At 43.0% G+C, this 20,594-nt stretch overlaps 1 protein-coding gene across 2 annotated transcripts; it reads right to left on the reverse strand.

Annotated features, from left to right (window-relative positions):
* Positions 1 to 1,500: 1,500 nt before the first annotated feature.
* LOC140391901 (homeobox protein CDX-1-like) lies at positions 1,501 to 10,388 on the reverse strand. 2 transcript variants are annotated; one of them, XM_072476939.1, is made up of 4 exons: positions 9,740 to 10,388; positions 9,055 to 9,135; positions 4,222 to 4,367; positions 1,501 to 2,973 (listed from the first exon to the last, which is right to left on the reverse strand). In XM_072476939.1, exons 1-4 carry the CDS (start codon positions 10,164 to 10,166, stop codon positions 2,776 to 2,778), a joined length of 852 nt encoding a protein of 283 aa, XP_072333040.1. In that variant the 5' UTR covers positions 10,167 to 10,388; the 3' UTR covers positions 1,501 to 2,775. The 2 variants fall into 2 exon arrangements, with proteins under 2 accessions (XP_072333040.1, XP_072333041.1); XM_072476940.1 differs by lacking the exon at positions 9,055 to 9,135 and having other exon boundaries at positions 9,740 to 10,336.
* Positions 10,389 to 20,594: the final 10,206 nt, after the last annotated feature.

The raw sequence follows: 20,594 nt of genomic DNA on the forward strand, positions 1-20,594 counted from the left end.
TTAGCCGCCATTACTTTATTTTACAAATTATTCCAAACAAGTGATCTTTTGAGTAAAGCATTGTCTTTCTTTTCATTCATTTCCCGCTTGTCCTTTATGTCCCAGCATTCTTACATGTCCCTGAACCACCTTCTGACTGCAAAACTCTTAATTTTTCTGTTTCTCCGCACAGCTGGTCCTGCCTTTTAGATTTAGGATTGCTCGGTTCGATACCACTTCCGATTTTAAAAAAATCCTTTCCAGTTCCTGGTGTGTGTTGCCCAAAACTGAGCACAGGATCCCGAGGGTGTACTTGCTGGAGCTCCTCGTGGGATATAAATCTCTGCTCTCCGGGAGCAGCCAGGCAACTAACTATCCCACTGACGTATATTGCCTCGCTTTTGCCTGGCTGGAACTTTCACAACTGCTCTTGGCTGGGAGAGATGCCTGTGTGTGTGCATATTTGCAGGTGCAGAGTGCCATCCCAAGAGGTGAATGTTTGGAAATGACAAGGTTCTCAAAGGCTCGCACAGCGCGTTGCCGCTGAGTCAGGACGCAAACAGCAACAGTGAACTTGCAATGCAAACGGAGGGAGCTCTTCCCATAGCCCGTGGGGGGTGCGGGGTATTTATGCTTCTGTATTTGTGCTTCAGTATATCGCAACATTTTCTGGGTTATTTGACCAAGTTGGCTGGCCACTGAGAGTAGTGTGCCTATCATTCACTACTTTGATGTCAGGGTGTACAAATTAATTTATTTAATCTCACAGTATGAATCTTTTTTAATCCGTGTGAAGTTAAATTGGTGAAGTGGTTGGGATGTGTAAGGACTATAAACTGACGTTTTGTTTGGATGAAAGTCAAAAATTGGCGAAGAGCCCTGACTGAATGAATGCTGGGCTAGGTCACGTAGCCCCTCATAAACATTGAACAGGTTATTAATGGGGCAAATGAAATGCACTTTTTCCCCGACAGAAAGGTCTGATTTTGTTTTTAAATTTCTGGATTATTCCAATGTTTCTCAGGCTCATTCGATAAGTGGCAACAATTAGTTTTAGAAAACATCTGTTTAGAATTTGGTGCTTTTGCATAACATGTTTAACTCGCAAGAACTTTGCATTGATATTTTTCAAATGTGCTGGTCTTGGATGTTTACATGTATGTTCCTACATCCCGCCGTCGCACCGTATCAACTCCATTGCTTTCACTGTGGCACCATTCAATGTTGCCATTTTATTTCTCCTGAATTGATCAGTAAGCGTCTCATTACTAGAGAAGAGTTAATGTGCCGCTTTATATTTCAGGCTGCTGGTCTTCCAAGTAGAGAAGCAGGAGTTTCACTGGCGCATGTTTTGTTGCCTGACTCTTTTGCAAACTTTTAATCTTCCCCAGCAGAACAATGCTGACTTTTGCCCTGTAGCCATTGTATAAACAACCCTCCTGCTCAGGTTTGCCACCAAACACAGTTTATGGTCTGCCGTTTCACAGCAACGCATAGCAACGCCAGGCAACTCATCGGCAATAAGATCAATTATCTACCTCTATTTATTCGATAGCAAGTAGGAAGTATCAAAGTACGTTTTCCAGTACAATGAACAATGTGATAGGGTGACCAATTCGACCCTTGCAAACACTCACACCAATAGGCATAAAGGTTAAAGACTCAACGTGTCAATTTGTATCAAATTAAATTTTTATCTAAATCTGTATTTTTAATTTATCATGAAATAATGGAAACACAAGCTAAATGCAGACTTGCAGGTTTTTGGACAAAATAACAGTTATTGTATTTATAACACAGGTGTACCGTTCATCTTTGGTATTCAATGAAAATTAAGATTGGAGTGTAATGCTGCCAAATAATATGGCAACTGGCAGGGAGGCCTCCCACATTCTACACACAGGGCTAATTGCCAGGGCATTATAACTGCAATTTTCGAAAAAGCTTCAACGTTATGGATGTTTTTATGCAGTATAGATGCAGCATTAGCAGATCGTTAAGCAATTGTGGGTGAGATCACTACTGTAAAAAACAATCCATTAACTTCTGTGAAAGTGCTTTCCTCTCTTTCCAAATGCGGCCAAAATGGATGATTTACTGCATCAATACCCTAGAGCCATCACAGCAACAAGAATGTGACCTCCCACCCCCGTATAAAACAGTACTGCAAAATTACAATTAACTTCCCAACATCTCGTAAAATAAATCAGATTCTGTAATTCGGAATTCAAACGTTAAAATCTACATCGCAATAAACTAATCTGTTTCGCACTAGTGTATTAGATTTACAAAAGTGTCTTTGATAGGGAAAATATGGAATTTATATACATAGAAAGCTGGAGAGAGAGAAAAAACAATTGAAATAAGGACAATCCCATTCGGGAGCAAGTCTGGGGAGGAAGGGGGTTCACATTTGAAATACCGAAATACAACTGCTCGTGTTTCTGTGACCCAATAACCCAACAGTTGACAACTATATTGAACGAAGCGTGTCTCTGTTTTATGGCCTCAAAACACTCAGGGGGAAAATATCCAAGTTACAATCGGTTCACATTGTCGGTATACCCGTGGCAAATCTTCAGAATCTCATAGCTGCTTGTTGAAGTCTGGAATAAAATGTCCAAACGTTGTCAGATTTTTTTTTTAAATGTCCAATGTTTCCATAATGTATTCCTGGAGTGCTGTAAAAAAAAGTCTTCTCCCGCACTGTGGAATCCTGGAGCTCCGCGCTTGACCGGTTCACACCCCCACAACCCACCCCCTATCTCTTTCTGCATCGGAAAGTCTGAAGGGTGATCATTGAGGGACGGTGCCGGGTAGCACCCCTCCGCTGGCAGTCAGCACACCGCCGCTGGTGACCGACAGAGAAGCGGCTGTCCCAGGAGGAACTGGGCTGAGTTGGGCTGGCCCTTGCTGAGGCTGCTGCTGTTGCTGTAACTTTTTCTTCGTCAGTTTTCGCTCTTTTGCTCTTCTGTTCTGAAACCAGATCTTCACCTGAACGAGTCAAATGAAAAATAACTCAATTACAGTACCGTAAACTCCGTTCCCCTTCACACTGTCCCGCGGGTACACACAGGCGTTAGGACGACAGAAATGACAAAAGGAACACCAACTAAATACATTTTTCTAATTTGAAGAGCATTGTTATGTATATGCAAATTATAATTTCTGATGTTTTTTATGACTGAACTCTTTACCCTAATAATCGAATAACAACAACGAATAAACCTTCATTGGAACCGGTCTTTATTTTTATCCCCCCAGAGAAACCTGCGCATTCAATTATTTTTAGCTACCTGTGCTTTCTAATACTTACATTGGAAATTGCTCTACACTTCTATCGGATAGTTTGCCCCTGATTAAATGACCCTTGGGAAAGTACACAGATCAGGTAAGTTACCGCATAAGAAGTGACACAGCGGGTGGTTGTTGCGCTCTTAAGGAATCAGGCAGTTTGGGTTTGGAAGTCAAGTGGTGTCAAAAACAAGGTGGGGAAGCAAGGACATCTGTTAGAAGTGTGATGGAATTGGATCATTTCCATTAGTTGGTGCACCTCACTGGAATCGGATGGACTGTGATTCATATTTTGTTATGGATTGTATTTCTATTGGTAATGTGGCCCAGGTGTTCCCTGACACCACATTAGACTTGACAAGTGACATTGCGGAATTAATCTTCATTTGACTAAATTAGCTTTTTTTTAAAAAAAAATTGTGAAATCACAAGTGCAAATTAAAACTCGCCAGATGTGCTCGTCATGTATCACACAGGGTCCGTGATGGCAGACACGCTTTGCTGTTGATCTCCCTAACCTTAGTGCTGGGCCCACTGATGTGAAATCTCAAACACTGGCTGCCCCGATCGAGATGAAATGTTTAGAAATTTACTCCCTCTTGTTGTAACTCCAAGTTTGAAAGGGCATCCCCTGACTAACTGCCACCTGTTAAAGAACCCCGCACTTCAAGGTTTATTCAGAGACATTACAGGACTGGACCCACCAATGAGCGTCACACTACATATTTATCATCGGAGGACATTGGTTTGGAAGAGCTCATTTTCAGACTTTCCCGCGGTTTACAGATTCATCCATCCTCTCGATCAGAAATGGAAAAGATGTGGGCCTAGATATTACTGCCACGGTGAAATATGCAAGGCACTCTGAAAATGCTGTGAACGCGACTAAGTGGCAGCTCCTTGACTTGATGCCGGGTGAAGGGGCGCGGTTTTAACTCTGTGACTGACCTGTCTCTCAGACAGCCCCAGATTAGCTGCCAGCTCCGCTTTGCGCCGGATAGTGATGTAGCGGCTGTAATGAAACTCCTTCTCCAGCTCCAGTCTCTGGTGATCTGTATACACCACCCGATATTTGTCCTTTGTTCTCGTTTTATCTGCAAGATAAAAGGAGTAAGAAGCCCGTGTAATAAACGCTAAATAAATTATATATTATTGTGATGTCGAGTCTCTCGGATTGGTGAAACAATTGAACTGTTAATGAGGTCTAAAATTGAATACTTATTGCAGTTAATTAGATGGTTAGCATCAGATAAATATTATTGGAAGTGCAGTAATTTAGTTTCTCATGTTGACTTGATGACGAGCTCATCCGAAAACAACTTCCGACAAACCATGATAGCTACATGAATGCCAATGCCTTCCGTAATAACTGGGTCCGTGATATTAGCATATACCTCATGTAGGGTTAAATGTTTATTTTCAGAGTTGCTGTATATAAAGGCGATTAATTTGAAAAGGCTCAAAAACAAAACACAAAAGGAAACAAAACCACGTCCTTGCAAATTAGATTAAAAGGTTACATGAGGTCAATCGATAGCTGAACCAAATGCATAACCAGGGCAGAAAATGCAGGAGCCGCCCCGTTTGACCTACAGAGTGCTATAAAGTTGCGAATCGCCAGGGGCCAGACCATTCGAAGTGTGTCTGTCTGGTTTAATTGTGCAACTGAAATTATAATTCTTTTTTTCTGTCGCCTTATGCGTCTTTACCCAACTATATTCTACTGCCCAGCACCGACTTTCTAATATGTCTACTTGAAATTGCCTTGCCCTGCATTTCTATATCATATTTTGTCCCTGATCAAATTATCCTTAGAAAAGTGCAGTGAAGCTATTGCATCAAACGATTCCCGCCTCATTTTCTCGCAGACTTGGAAGGTGTTTAGTTCCCTTAAATCAGGACCGTTTCTAGTTAGAGATGGATCTCGACCCTTTACCCCCCCCCACCCCCCCCCCCCCCCCCCAAGGTGCATCTTCCGGCCTGGACTTTTCTGGTTACTTGCTGGGCCCTCTGACATGGTCTGTCCTTGTTTTAGAATGAAGGATATCACACCGACGGAGAAGGTCGGAAAATCCCGAGTCACCATGATTAAAGGGTCTGAGGCAAGATTGGAAAGACCTGCCCCCGCACCCCCCCCCCGCACCCCCACCCCAACGCGAAGTATTTAAACTAACTCAGATTGATGTATTTCACAATGACTATGCGATTTCGACGCTCTTATTCATAAACCGAGAGCGAAAGTGGAATACCACACAAGGCCAAACCTCAGCTTGAGATTTCATAGCAGAAACTGCTTGTGTTAATCAATAATCTATGCGTGGGGAGATATGAATTCCATGGGTTTTATGTCAAAGACAGGCTAGTTTGAAGTAATATCAAGAGCTATGCGAAATAACTGATCGACCCACAACCAAGGAAAAGAACGCCAAGGGTTGCCAATAATCTAGTTCATTGGTTTCATAGCGGCACGTTCATAGAATCATCCCTAAATTGCAGAAGGGGGCCATTCGGCCCAACGAGTCTGCACCGACCCTTTGGATGAGCACTCGACCATGTTCACTCCCCGTTCACCCCGCCGTATACCCGTAGCCTAACCTGCACATCCTGGGACACGAAGGAGCAATTTATCATGGCTAATCCAGCTAACCTGCACATCTTTGAACTGTGGGAGGAAACCGGAGCACCTGGAGGAAACCCACGCAGACACGGGGAGAACGTACAGACTCCGCACAGACAGTGGCCCAAGGCCGGAATTGAACCCGGCTTCCTGGCGCTGTGAGGCAGCAGTGCCACCGTGCCGCCCTGTGTGTGTGTGTGTGTGGGGGGGGGGGGGGGGGGGGAGAGGGGGGGGGGGGGGGGAGAGGGGGGAGGGGGGAGGGCATTGGTTCGTAAACATTTTGGTAAAGTATACAAACATGTTCCCGTTTATCTCAACATTAAGGGAACTCGCAAAACACATTTTACAACGGGAAAGGAGGCATTTGAGCCTTCGGGGAATGTTCACCTCTTGCAAAAGGCAAGTGACAGCGAGGCCGCCCTCCTGAGACCTAAGGCAAGGTTCCTAACATCGAATCTTCCCAATGGCAATGCCAGTACAAGACAAACAGGTGAACTGCTTGAGGCGCAGCAGTGCTGGTGTGCCAGGATGGAAACTATTTAAAAACACTGTATAGATGCAAGTTGTTGCATTGGCGGATTACAACCCGGATTTAATAATTACGCGGGTTTATTTATTTTCGCCGTGATTAGAGTCCGGTATCATTCCGGCTCGGTCTCTTTTCCCCCCCTGTGGTTAGATGTTCACTGCTGGCAGGCTGGCTTTGTTCAGGTAACACGCTGCAAACCACAACAAAAGCACCCCGCAAAGAAACATGTCTGATCTGGGGAATCTGTATACAGCTGTTTAAAGGGGAACACGGCTGAAACAATGCACTACAAGGCGATCTTATCAAAGGGAATTTTTCACTGATGGAATAACAAACCCATTCTGTTTGAATTACCACTCTTGAGCAAATGGCGGCAAAAAGCTTTCATCACCAGCCTCAGTACATTTACATTTAAAACCCCGTTCTTAAAAGAATGCGAAAGAATTTCAATGGGAACCCTTCATCAAAGATCAAGATTGGGTACTGGGGCGGGGGCGAGCATGCAGGCATTTTCAGAATGCAAAAAAAAAATGATCTGACAAATGTACTTTTAAAAAGACACATTAATCATCTAAAAACACATGGCTTATCTCGGAGAGCAAGAACTACGCCAATATTCCCTAGGTATTGAATGGAAGGATCACAGACCCCATTGGGAACGGCACCGGATTCTGGATTATATTTTTCTTTGCCTTTACCCAAAACTTAATTCTGTATAAGCTTGATAAAAATAAAATTTTAAAAACACACTTTTAAAAATACACTATTTGGAGCTTGAACAAGTTCCAAGTTCTAAATGTGCATTGCGGTTAAGGAGTAACCTTATTCTTAGCATTTATTTTATTTTACTCAGAAGTACTTAGTAAATTGAAGATAATCTTCAATTCAAACTGTTGCAGTTTCGAAATTTTAATACCGAGTTGTGTCTCTTTTCAGAACGATTATTCTGAATTTGGATCACTAACATCTACTGGGAAATTAACAGGCACGGGATTAACAAGGGTTTGATGTATGGATGAGGATGTGCACTCACTGACCGATTATTTTAAATAGTTTTTGATACATTTTAATGAAAGTTTAGACCTCTGCAATAGGGTAATGTTCTTTATCATTATTACTCATGCGTATGTAAGTTTTAAATGAACGAGTGATGTACCCGAAATTATTATCCTGTGGACAATAAAGAGAAATTTAATTGAATTTATACCATGATATCATAGAAATTAGGATTTGTTTTGGAGCTCAATGACATATATGTATGTCACGGATAACGCTTCGTTAGTCGGAATGAGTAACATGTATTGTTCTGTGATGGCCTGGGAACTAAATGGGCATCATGCAGCAATGTCAAAATTCTTTATTTGCTGTGAAACTGGCCACCCTTTTCCGGGAGCTGGACGGGAACAATGGGCTGGGACTGACAGAGAAAGGTGTATATCAAAGCACTCAACTTTGAAAGGCCCTGTCACATAAGAGATCAACCATCAGCCTGCAGTCTGAAGAAAGGGAAGCAGCATAAATAAATTAAAAGCGATCTGGGCTCCATGCAAGTCTTCAGGCTAAAATAAATCTACATTACAACTAAGAGCGGCGCCTGGTCGTGTCACCTCCTTTTACCATTTCAGTTTTCGCATTTGACCTATTCCAAGAGCCGACATCTTTCTCTTCTCCTTGACCAAGGAGACTGGAGGACATTGCAAACCAAAGGTGCAACAGGCCTTCACTTCTAACCGTCGAAAATAGAGCTCGGGAAACAGCTGGCTTTGAGAAATATAGATTTTGCAATCAGTAATTTTTCTCCGAATCTATCTCGAGGTTAAATCAATGCTGTTAAATCTTAACCAAGCCCAGATACCTCCTCCTGCAAAGTCAGATAACTCGAATAGTACCCGCTTGGGGTAGTGGTTGGAGAGTTAATAAGAGCGAAGTCATTACTTTAATGTTGATACACAAGCCGGGATAAGCGGAAACTTCGTTGATTCTGAGAGTGGTTTATAGAAATTATTTTGTGAAAATTAATGTTACTTCTTGGTGAGCGGGAGGGCTGGGCTGGGGGTGGGGAAGGCTGTAGTGCTGAGGCGGTGCAGAACCCATTCTAAGTTACAGTACACTATACAAGTGGTAACTAGCGTTCAGGTCGGCTATTCATAAAAGTATACAGTTGTTTAATGCTTGAAAAATAGCGGGTACTAATAAAAGTATTTGCTTAATGACACAGAAACAATTGTCAGACGACACTACTCAGTGATTTATATGGCCGAAATTGGTTATAAAATCTTCGAATGTCGATAACAGGGTTTGGAATTATTGCAATTGAAGCATGTCTCCACATTTTAAGACCGTTATCAGGATTGTTAATGAATGAATTAAGGTGAAAGAAAGCAGACGGAATGGCAGCCACAAAACTGCGTTACAAATATACTGTCATTTATTTCTACATTAATAATGATGCTATTACACTGATCTGTTACAACCAGTGTCCACACGAGAACGATAAGAAATGCTGCAGCACAATGTATACATGGGACTGCTCTTTCACACAGCATTATGGAAAGCATTCTAACAAGGTATCACCTCCTCATTTATTAGTGTTTAAGCGGAATTCCCTGACACTTTGACAGTGAATAATACATACTATAAATAGATGATTGGTACATATTGTTGGTACATTGGCTGTCGACATCTGGATCCCCTTTACGGTTCTGATGGGTGTTCCCTTAAAGGTAAGAAGGTTGTGTTTAAAACAGAATACTGCTTATTAGACAAAGAATTTTAACAAGGGACGGGTTGTCTACTCTTCCCGAGTTTTACAATAAAAGTGTTTCACTTACTGAGCTTTAAAATGAAATTATTTTACATTATTTTTGGGAATGAACCCAGAGTCAGTCATATTTATTTGTACATGTCTGTAAAACGTAAAGAGCAATCAATTTCTCAAGACGCGGTTGAGATTGCGGCAGTGGGGATTTTACAAGCACATTTTACCTCCGATTTCCTTCTGCACAATATAAATTAGAAGAATAATCAGACCGTTTTCCTTCATATTTTGTGTATAGAAAACAAAATGTAATGTGATGACAATTCTGGAGCTAACTCTCCGTGGCCTTTGTTTTAAGGATTGGGCTATTCTCAACAATGGCAGCAAACCTTTCACTTCAGCTGCAGCGAATCTTGGCAGCAGAAATGCATGCAAGCCCCGCTTTTCGCACGGTTACGCTATGGGGTGAGGTGAAGCGAGTCTGGTCGTGAAATGAACCAACTTGGCAGCACTCCCTCTATCACCTTCAGCTTTGGGGAGGCTTTAGGACACACAATCTTACCGGTAGCTGATAGCTGTTGGTTTGGTTTCCTCATCCACTGGTAAGGGTTGCGCCTTTGGCTGTTGGGAGAATGCGGTTCCAAAAGGTTATTGTTTAAAGGCTGTATGGCAGCAGATGCCTGGGCCTGTACCGAGTTATAATCTGTAGGGGTGTAAGTCATAGTCCCCGGTGAAGTGTTGATGGCGTGGACCGTGTTGGTAGGTGCCGCGTAAGCACCCCAGTCCTCCCGGGAAGGGCCATAAGGAGAAGGCCAGGATCCTGAAGATTGCGGATGGCTGTCCAAGTTCACCCCGGGTACATGGTAACCAGTATAGTCCGCGTATTGGGGCGGGCTTACGAAATTCTGAGCCGCCAGGTTGATGCCAGAATGCCTGACGGATCCGGAGTACATGCTCATATCCTTATCCAAAAGATAGCTCACGTACATGTTGGCGACAGGGCGCAATCGGCATACTGCTTTGGAAAAATCCAGATTTTTACTTTCGGGACCCTTTTTCCTGGTTTGCCCTTTAGCAGTGACTCTCCAAAGCGATCAGGACGATCCGCCCGTGTCCCACATGATTAACGATTGTTTACAACTTGTATTAGTAATGGCAAACTAAAGGCAGGTGACGTCAACTAATTCGTACTGCCAAAGATTTGCATTTAAAAAGATAAGGAGACAGGGGCGACCCGACCGAGAGCTGCATATTCAACCAAGTATTGTTTGAGAAGCTTTCTCCCCTCTATCCCAACCTTCTCGCACTTTAACCTCAATGCTCCTGATACCAAAAGCATTAATCACATTCAGAAACTTAAAAAAAAAACAGCTTTTGGAAGGTTTACTGGTTCTGCAGAAATGACTCAGACAGGAATCGTGGAAGACACCTAGTCACACAAGGTTCAAAAGGCGGCAGATTTGTCCACTTACAGATACATCACAGATCTATTAAGTATCCATTTTAAACTATATCAGAGAGAGAGAGCAAATAATTGGCCTCAGGATCAAATCGGCCTGAACACTTTCCACCAGCTTAGTAAAATCTCATTGGAATGTATAGTCAGCTGTTTTAATGTTATAGATGTGCTGGACAGTGGGGGGGGGGAGAAACCAAAATATGGCTCAAATACCAATACAATATATTTGTGTCTTTGGAAGGAGCTGCGATCTGGAATACTAACTAATCTGTGTTCTGACATTCCAGAGTTTAGGACCATAAATTAAATGCCTCACAGAAAGACAGTACAAGAAAATAAATGATGTTGGTAACCAATGAACTTTCGTCAGAAATTTGCTTTAAAAAAGGTGGAAATGTTACATTAATTTGCAGTGTGCTCATTCCCTTTGATAGGACAGGAAAGGGGTGAGTATTATTGGACAAATGAATAATTTGAGATTGCAGGTTCACAGGTGCCGGTTGAAGTGTCCAGGGTCCACGATTCTAATAAGGGGGCACTTATCACCCCCGTTTTACTGGAACTGGAGTAGATTTAATACAAGGTGTGTCGATAATTTTAAACTGCCAAATTATCAAGAGAGAGAAACACTTCAGAGGCGAAATGAAGATTCAGAAATGCTGGTAAGATTCTGAACAAACAGCGAGAATGTGAGTAAAATACAATTTGATAAGAGAGGGAAGGTGATCACTATTTTTTTTAGAAATATGATTTCGAGGTTTTGCGTGTCTTCAGTATGATTTTACTTACAAAGTTATGATTGCGAACACATGTCAAGGAGTTGAATATGCACTTTTGTATCTGATGCCATTTATTTAACGATTGACGAGACACAGTTTGATTACAAAAGGAATAAAAACACACGAGAACTCATGGAAGCATTTTGCCCCGACGTTTTGGTGATTTGTGCACGTTGAAACCCAGGAGTCGAAGACTTTTGGAAAACTAATCGCGCCACATTGCTACATACAAGTTCAATACTTGTTATGTTTAAAACTGACCTCGCCATTTGACGCTGAATATACTCAGCAGTCACCTGCATTAATAAATATCCTCCAACTTTGAAAATGCTACCATCCATATTATTTTTTGAGTTTTCAACCCCAAAACGTGTTTCAGCATCAGTTAACTGAGCCAATAGGTTAGGATCTCGATCGTTGTTCAAATAAACTTTATAGTCTTACATACATGTGACAACGTGAAAAGTGTATCTTCTCTCCTGATGCACGATGCTTCGTGTCTTAACCTGTGAAAAAAAATCTGAAGTATCATTCAGTGATGGACTGCAACTTCTCAGTTAGGACAACGGGAAGAAAATAAAAATAAATATATCGCTGACATAATATGTGGTATCACATGAGCTCCCACACAATTTAATGATGTGGATTATTTATTCAAATGATCATGATTTATGTTACCAACAATCGGTGTACACCACAGTAAACCTGACGATACCAATGCTGTCAGTCCAATGAGTTAAATCATGTGCAATATTATTCTAACGTCAAGCCGAGCGAGGGTATCTACACGGAGTAAGATAATACTATAAAGCCTGCATTTATATATAGACCTTTGCCATGTGTAACCACAGTAGCAAATTATTTGCAAGTGTATTTTACCTTCTGGTGCAGGTTTTAACATCTTACCGCCAAAATCTCGGGGATCACAAGTACAATTTATTGATAATTAGCATCCCTAACAGTTCGATATAGTTCTGGCAACGCCATCGAAATATTTGCACTCATGCTGATATTTAAGTCCCCCAGTGACAACGGGGAACTTTTCGGTGACAATGATTGGTATATTTTTGGAACCACCAAAACGAATTTACTCGACCGAAAAGAGTCAGTCCTCCGGAAGTCCTTTCACCATTACCATCTCTCCCAAAGTTATTTTGCAAAGAGTCCATCTATTCTCCAGAATTTCATTGACTTGCATTTTTGGGTCTGAGCAACCGACTACTCTTTATTGTTTTTTAAGTGTAAAGTGTCCTAAATCCAAGTCCCCACTTCCCTCCCGGCCGCCGAAGTTGATCCCCATGTTAATGGCTAATTTTAAATCGAATTTGATGAAGCACTCAACTCAAAATACAATTTCAAAAGGCGATAAAACAGACAGAAGTTGTTGTCACTTGAATTATATTGCGTGAGTGTGCTTCATAAACTTAGCTCCGAGTTGTCTGCCCTGTCTGTGAACATCATTCAGATCCTGTAATCTCAAAGTAATAAATGACCATTAACCTGGCGAGTTATGATCATGGTTATTTGTTAGTATCTCAAGTGACTCTGATCTTTGCAGCATTATCTGCTTCAATTTATTCTGTCAAAACGATGCACTCAGTTATTTTTCTATCCTAAACACAATTAGAGCCGCACTTCTGGAATTGTGACCTTCTGGGTTTGATTTTAGCCGCCGTTTCAATCGAATTTTACTTCTGGGAGTTGAGTGGAGATTTCAGAATTCAGTGTCTGACCAAATGCAACGATATTTATTGTTTGGTGGGGTGAACGCTGGGGCGCGTTATTTTCAGTAAACAATAGCTACCCACAGAAAGAAAACAAGTATTCTTACAGCAGATAAATTACTGGACATGAAGTACAAATGTGTCTATTTTATTTTGAGTGTAAAGCCAAATGAAGTCGAACAAACAAAATGATTTCTAAAAATAAAAGCAGTAAACGCTGGAAAAACTCAGCAGCTCTGGCAACATCTGTGCAGAGAGACACACAGACGTTTCAATTGATTTCTAGTTTCGCTGCATTTATTAGCCTCCTAAAGCGATACATTCAATTTGTGATGTTGCATTCCACATTCTACTCGAGATTTGCACATTTCATTTAAAGAGTGATTCTGTAAGAAGCATTTAATTCACTGAGCTGGGATCTCAGGCCTGGGGCGAGGCTGGTTAAGCCGGCTCGGCCCTGCTCTCCCTGGGAATCGGATCTTTCCTGACCAGGTGGGGATGTCATTGCAGGATTCCTTCCTTCATTCCCTTTACGATTACAAGAAGAATCGGCAATTTCACAATACACATTTTAAATGTGACAAGTTTATTTTGGACATTAGTGTCAACCTTTATTTGTTTCGCCTTTCTTACAGGTGAAATAACCAAAGACCATTGCCACCACCGACAAGTAGATGATGGGGTTATTGATATTTCTGAATTTATCAATTTACATATTTAATCTCGATAAAAAGACACCGATTGAAGCAGCTGGAACACACAGCAAAACAGATAGATTAGAATGCGTCTTAAATGGCAAGAAGCTGGGAAATGTAAAGCAGTGAGTAGCAGCGAGACTAGTTGGACGGAACGAGTATTCAACCCAGGAATTTGGTGAGGAAGCGACCTGTTTGCAAGACCGAGAGGTTCAAGGAAAGAACGGGAGACAGAAAGACCTGAGGGCTGAGTGAGGTCCAGCGGCATTACTTAGCAGTGAGATCCAGCGGCATGACTTAGCAGTGAGTTTCGGCAGCATTACTTAGCAGTGAGGCCCAGCGGCATTACTTTGCAGTGAGGTCCAGTGGCATTACTTAGCAGTGAGGTCCAGCGGCATTACTTAGCAGTGAGGTCCAGTGGCATTACTTAGCAGTGAGGTCCAGCGGCATTACTTTGCAGTGAGGTCCAGTGGCATTACTTAGCAGTGAGGCCCAGCGGCATTACTTTGCAGTGAGGTCCAGTGGCATTACTTAGCAGTGAGGTCCAGCGGCATTACTTTGCAGTGAGGTCCAGTGGCATTACTTAGCAGTGAGGTCCAGCGGCATTACTTAGCAATGAGGTCCAGCGGCATTACTTAGCAGTGAGGTCCGACGGCATTACTTAGCAGTGAGTTCCGGCAGTATTACTTATCAGTGAGTTCCGGCAGTATTACTTATCAGTGAGGCCCAGCGGCATTACTCAGCAGTGAGGTCCAGCGGCATTACTTAGCAGTGAGGCCCAGCGGCATTACTTAGCAATGAGGTCCAGCGGCATTACTTAGCAGTGAGGTCGAGCGGCATTACTTAGCAGTGAGGCCCAGTGGCATTACTTAGCAGTGAGGTCCAGTGGCATTACTCAGCAGTGAGGTCCAGTGCCATTACTTAGCAGTGAGGTCCAGCGCATTACTTTGCAGTGAGGTCCAGTGCCATTACATTGCAGTGAGGTCCAGTGGCATTACTTAGCAGTGAGGTCCAGGGGCATTACTTAGCAGTGAGGTCCAGTGGCATTACTTAGCAGTGAGGTCCAGCGGCATTACTTAGCAGTGAGGTCCAGGGGCATTACTTAGCAGTGAGGCCCAGTGGCATTACTTAGCAGTGATGTCCAGTGGCATTACTTAGCAGTGAGGTCCAGTGCCATTACTTAGCAGTGAGGTCCAGTGGCATTACATAGCAGTGAGGTCCAGTGCCATTACTTAGCAGTGAGGTCCAGCGGCATTACTTTGCAGTGAGGTCCAGTGTATTACTTAGCAGTGAGGTCCAGCGGCATTACCCAGCAGTGAGGTCCAGTGGCATTACTCAGCAGTGAGGTCCAGTGGCATTACTCAGCAGTGAGGTCCAGCGGCATTACCTAGCAGTGAGGTCCAGCGGCATTACTTTGCAGTGAGGTCCAGTGGCATTACTCAGCAGTGAGGTCCAGCGGCATTACCTAGCAGTGAGGTCCAGCGGCATTACTTTGCAGTGACGCCCAGTGTCATTACTTAGCAGTGAGGTCCAGTGCCATTACTTTGCAGTGAGGTCCAGTGCCATTACTTTGCAGTGAGGTCCAGTGCCGTTACTTAGCAGTGAGGTCCAGTGCCATTACTTAGCAATGAGGTCCAGCGGCATTACTTAGCAGTGAGGCCCAGTGGCATTACTTAGCAGTGAGGTCCAGTGCCATTACTTAGCAATGAGGTCCAGCGGCATTACTTAGCAGTGAGGCCCAGTGCCATTACTTTGCAGTGAGGTCCAGTGCCATTACTCAGCAGTGAGGTCCAGTGCCATTACTTTGCAGTGAGGTCCAGTGCCATTACTCAGCAGTGAGGTCCAGTGGCATTACTTAGCAATGTGGTCCAGTGCCATTACTTTGCAGTGAGGTCCAGTGCCATTACTTTGCAGTGAGGTCCAATGCCATTACTTTGCAGTGAGGTCCAGTGGCATTACTTTGCAGTGAGGTCCAATGCCATTACTTTGCAGTGAGGTCCAGTGCCATTACTCAGCAGTGAGGTCCAGTGGCATTACTTAGCAATGTGGTCCAGTGCCATTACTTTGCAGTGAGGTCCAGTGCCATTACTTTGCAGTGAGGTCCAGTGCCATTACTTTGCAGTGAGGTCCAATGCCATTACTTTGCAGTGAGGTCCAATGCCATTACTTTGCAGTGAGGCCCAGTGGCATTACTTTGCAGTGAGGTCCAGTGGCATTGCTTTGCAGTGAGGTCCAGTGGCATTACTTTGCAGTGAGGTCCAGTGGCATTACGTAACAGTGCGAGTGCTGATTGATTGCTGGGTTTTATGTTTTCTTTCCCTAAACTGGGGCCGTAAATTAAACCAGGGCCGGGGAGATACAAACACTGCATTAAATTTGTAGCTTAACTAATTGGGCTATTTAATATAACTAGAAATAATCACTGAGTGACATTTCAAAACTTGAAACCCTTGTTAGTGAAACAAAGTACAACAAAGGTAGGGTAGGTGAGGTGTTGCAGCTGTAGTATGTGGGACTGGCGGATGCAGGTGTGATCCACAGAAGCCACATATGTAGTAAGTGTCTGCAGTTGTCACTACAGAGGATACAAAGAATTGCCCTCGATGGAGTGTTGCAGACTGGCACATTCCATTGTCCAGGACTACATGCTGAGGAACGCATTCTAACTTGGGGCAGTTGCTGTCAATGCGCAATGGGGAAAGGCCAGTATGCAAGGTCTTTCTGCCAATATATACTGAGGGGGAGGTAACCATGTAAAATCCCTCAGACTGTATGCTTAATGCTAACTGTATGTAACTGTATTGAAGCAGCGCAGTGTGCAACAAGACTTGTGTACATGGTTTGAACTGAATTTTACCCTCTGTAATAAAAACATTGACATGTATGTAACGTTCTCATCACTGAATTGAAGCACCTCAGAGTGTATCTTGATCATAGAAGTTTACAGCATGGAAACAGGCCCTTCGGCCCAACCAGTCCATGCCGCCCAGTTTTTACCATTAAGCTAGTCCCAGTTGCCCGCACTTGGCCCATAACCCTCTATACCCATCTTACCCATGTAACTATCTAAATGCTTTTTAAAAGACACAATTGTACCCGCCTCTACTACTACCTCTGGCAGCCCATTCCAGACACTCACTACCCTCTGAGTGAAGAAATTGCCCCTCTGGGCCCTTCTGAATCTATCCCCTCTCACCTTGAACCTATGCCCTCTAGTTTTAGACTCCCCTACCTTTGGGAAAAGATGTTGACTATAGAAACCAATGAAGGATGACAAAAATAATAAAGTACAGTAAGAAGTCTTACAACACCAGGTTAAAGTCCAACAGGTTTGAAACAAACCTGTTGCACTTTAACCTGGTGTTGTAAGACTTCCTACTGTGCTCACCCCAGTCCAACGCTGGCATCTCCACATCAAAAATGATAAAGAGGGAGAAATTAGGATTTGAGAGTAAACCAGCAAGAAATATGACAAGACACAGCAAGAACGTCTCCAAGTAAATCGCTAAATAAATATTGGTCCATTAGAGGATGTGACTGGAGGATTACCAATGGGAAACAAAGGGAAAAGAAAAGACTTTGAATGTATTTAATATCTGCCTTCATGGTAGAAGACACTAAAGCATCCCAAGAATAGTAGATAATCAAGAGGCAGAAGGAAGGGAGGAACTTTAAACAATCACTATCACTGGAGAAAAAGAGACAATGAATGGGACTAAATGTTGACAAGTCCCCTGGACCTGACAGCCTGCCAACTAGGTTCTTAAAAAAGTGGCTGCAGAGACAGTGGACGTATTGTCTGTAATCGTCCAAAATTCCCTTGACTCTGGGAAGAGTGCAGTGGTTTGGATAACCAGAAATGTACCAACCCTGTTCAAGAAAGGAGGGAGGCAAAATCACCAACTTATCAGCCAACTAATCGAATATCTTGACATTGGGATAATGCTAGAGTCCATTATTAAGGAAGTAGTGGTGGGACATTTGTGAATCATAACACAATCTAGCAGAGTTGACATGGTTTTATGAAAGGCAAATTTTGTTTCACAAGTGTGTTAGAGGTAATAAGCAGGTTAAAGGGAAACCTTTGGATTTGGATTTCCAAGAGGCACTTGATGAAGTGCCCCATTAAAGTTACTACACAAGATAAGAACTCACGGTGTTGGGGTGATATAATGATATGGATGGAGGATTGGCCAACTAACAGAAAACAAGAGTCGGGATAAATGTGTAATTTTCCGGTCGGCAAACTGTAACAAGTGGGGTTAGTGCTGGGGCCTCATCTATTTAATCCAGATTAATGACTTGGATGAAGGAATTTTATGTATTGTAGCCACATTTTCTGATGATACAAAACAATCTATGGGGTGGACAAAAAGGATGTGCAGAGGGATACAGATAACCAAGTGGACAAAAATATGGTAGATGGGAGTATGACGTGGGAAAACATGAGGTTGTCCACTTTGACAGGAAAAATAGAGAAGCAGAATTTTATTTAAATGGAGAGGGAGTACAGAATGCTTCAGTACAGAGGGGTGTGATTGTCCTGACGCATATATCATAAAAAGTCAGCATGCAGGTACAGGTAATTAAGAAGGCAAATGGAGTGTTGGCCTTACTGCATAGAGGAATAGAGAGTGTATAGGTGGTGAAACCTTGCTGGGACTGCACAGGATTTTGCTGAGACCACACCTCGACTACTGTCTACAGTTTTGGTCTACTTATTTAAGGGGGTCAGTTTAACCTAAGGATCACCACACCTTAGGGGGTTGGGTGGTTTAGCTCACTTGGCTAGACAGTGTCACTTGGATGCGGAGCAAGGCCAGCAGCATGGGTTCAATTCCTATACCGGCTGAGATTATTCATGAAGGCCCTGCCTTCTCAACCTTGCCCATCGCTTGAGGTGTGGCGAACCTCAGGTTAAATCTCAACCAGTCAGTTCTTCTCCTCAAAGGGGAAAGGAGCCTATGGTCATTGGGACTATGGTGACTTTACCTAACTTGCAAACCTTTAAGAAGGGACATACTTACATTGGATGCAGTACAAAGAATGTGCACTCGGTTGATTCCTGGAATGGAATTCATTGGAGTTCAGAAGAATGAAATGTGATCCCATTGATACATATAAGATTCTATGAGGGTTTTACAGGTGAATGCTGGATTTTTCCTCTTGTAGGGGACTCTAGAACTGGCGGATATAGTTTCAGAATAAATTATCTCTCATTAAGTGGGAGATGGGGAGGAAGTTCTTCACTCAGAGAGTTGCTCATCTATGAAATTCTCAAGGCCAAATATCATTTTAGGTAGAGTCATTAAATATATTCAAGGTCGTGTTAGACATAGTTTTGATTGACAAGACACTCAAGGGTTATGGGGGGAGGCGGGAAAGTGGAGTTGAGGCTTTGATCAGGTCAGCACGATACTATTAGATGGCAGTGCAGGCTCAAAGGTCCAAAAGGTTGCTTCTGCTCCAATTTTTAAGAACTAAGGTTCTCATCAGTAGAGGGGTTTAGGAATCCCTGTATGTAAATCATTAAAGGTAACAGATAGATGCAAATACATTATGGAATGTTACATTTTATCACAAGGGGACTGGGTTACATAGATTTGCAAGTTATACTACAGTTGTATAAAACTTTGGTTAGTCCATATCTGGAGCATTTAATTCAGTTTTGGGACATTGCACCTCAGGAAACATAAATTGGTCCTGAAGTGGGCACAGCACAGATTCACCATTTTGATACCAGGATCAAAAGGTTTAACTATGATGACTCAGCTTGTGTCCCCTGGAGAATAGAAGATAAAAGGACAATCTAACTGAGGAGTGGGCAATAATTAAAGAAATCCAGAACCTTAAAATTAGAGACAGGTCATTCAGGGGCGATGTGAAAAGGCACCTCTTCAAGTGCATGGAAATATGAGGAGAGAATGAAAGATATCTACAACCTCAGGGCATTCTAATGCACTATAGGGATGCAGTGGGATAGTGGTGCTGTCACTAGACTAGTGACCCAGGGTAATGTTCTGGGGATCCAGATTCAGATACCACCATTGCAGATGGTGGAATTTGAATTCAATAAAATTCTGGAATTAAAACGATGACCATGAAACCACTGTCATTTTACAAAAAAAACATCTGTTCCACTTAGGGAAGTGGAAATCTGCCGTCCTTACCTAGTCTACATGTGACTCCAGGTCCACTGTAATCAAATGCCCTCTGAAATGGCCTAGCAAGTCAGTTCAAGGGCAATTAGGAATGGGCAATCATTGCTGGCCCAGCCAATGGCTCCCACATCCAATGAACATAGAACATAGAAAATACAGCACAGAACAGGCCCTTCGGCCCACGATGTTGTGCCGAACCTTTGTCCTAGATTAATCATAGATTATCATTGAATGTACAGTGCAGAAGGAGGCCATTCGGCCCTTTGAGTCTGCACCGGCTCTTGGAAAGAGCACCCTACCCAAACTCAACACCTCCACCCAACACCAAGGGCAATTTGGACATTAAGGGCAATTTATCATTGGCCAATTCACCTAACCCGCACATCTTTGGACTGTGGGAGGAAACCGGAGCACCCGGAGGAAACCCACGCAGACACGGGGAGGACGTGCAGACTCCGCACAGACAGTGACCCAAGCCGGAATCGAACCTGGGACCCTGGAGCTGTGAAGCAATTGTGCTATCCACAATGCTACCGTGCTGCCCTTGAGAACAAATAAATCTACACTATATCATTTTACCTTAATCCATGTACCTATCC

The sequence above is a fragment of the Scyliorhinus torazame genome, chromosome 15 (genome assembly GCF_047496885.1).
Source record: "Scyliorhinus torazame isolate Kashiwa2021f chromosome 15, sScyTor2.1, whole genome shotgun sequence".
Taxonomy (NCBI): Eukaryota; Metazoa; Chordata; class Chondrichthyes; order Carcharhiniformes; family Scyliorhinidae; genus Scyliorhinus; species Scyliorhinus torazame.

Excerpts from the sequence above, each read along its gene's own strand:
- LOC140391901 (XM_072476939.1), bottom strand. The coding sequence starts at position 10,166 with ATGTACGTGAGCTATCTTTTGGATAAGGATATGAGCATGTACTCCGGA. Across the intron at positions 9,136-9,739 it reads CCAACAGCTATCAGCTACCG|GGAACACCCATCAGAACCGT; the intron begins GTAAGATTGTGT and ends CTTACCTTTAAG. Across the intron at positions 2,974-4,221 it reads TGGGGCTGTCTGAGAGACAG|GTGAAGATCTGGTTTCAGAA; the intron begins GTCAGTCACAGA and ends TGACTCGTTCAG.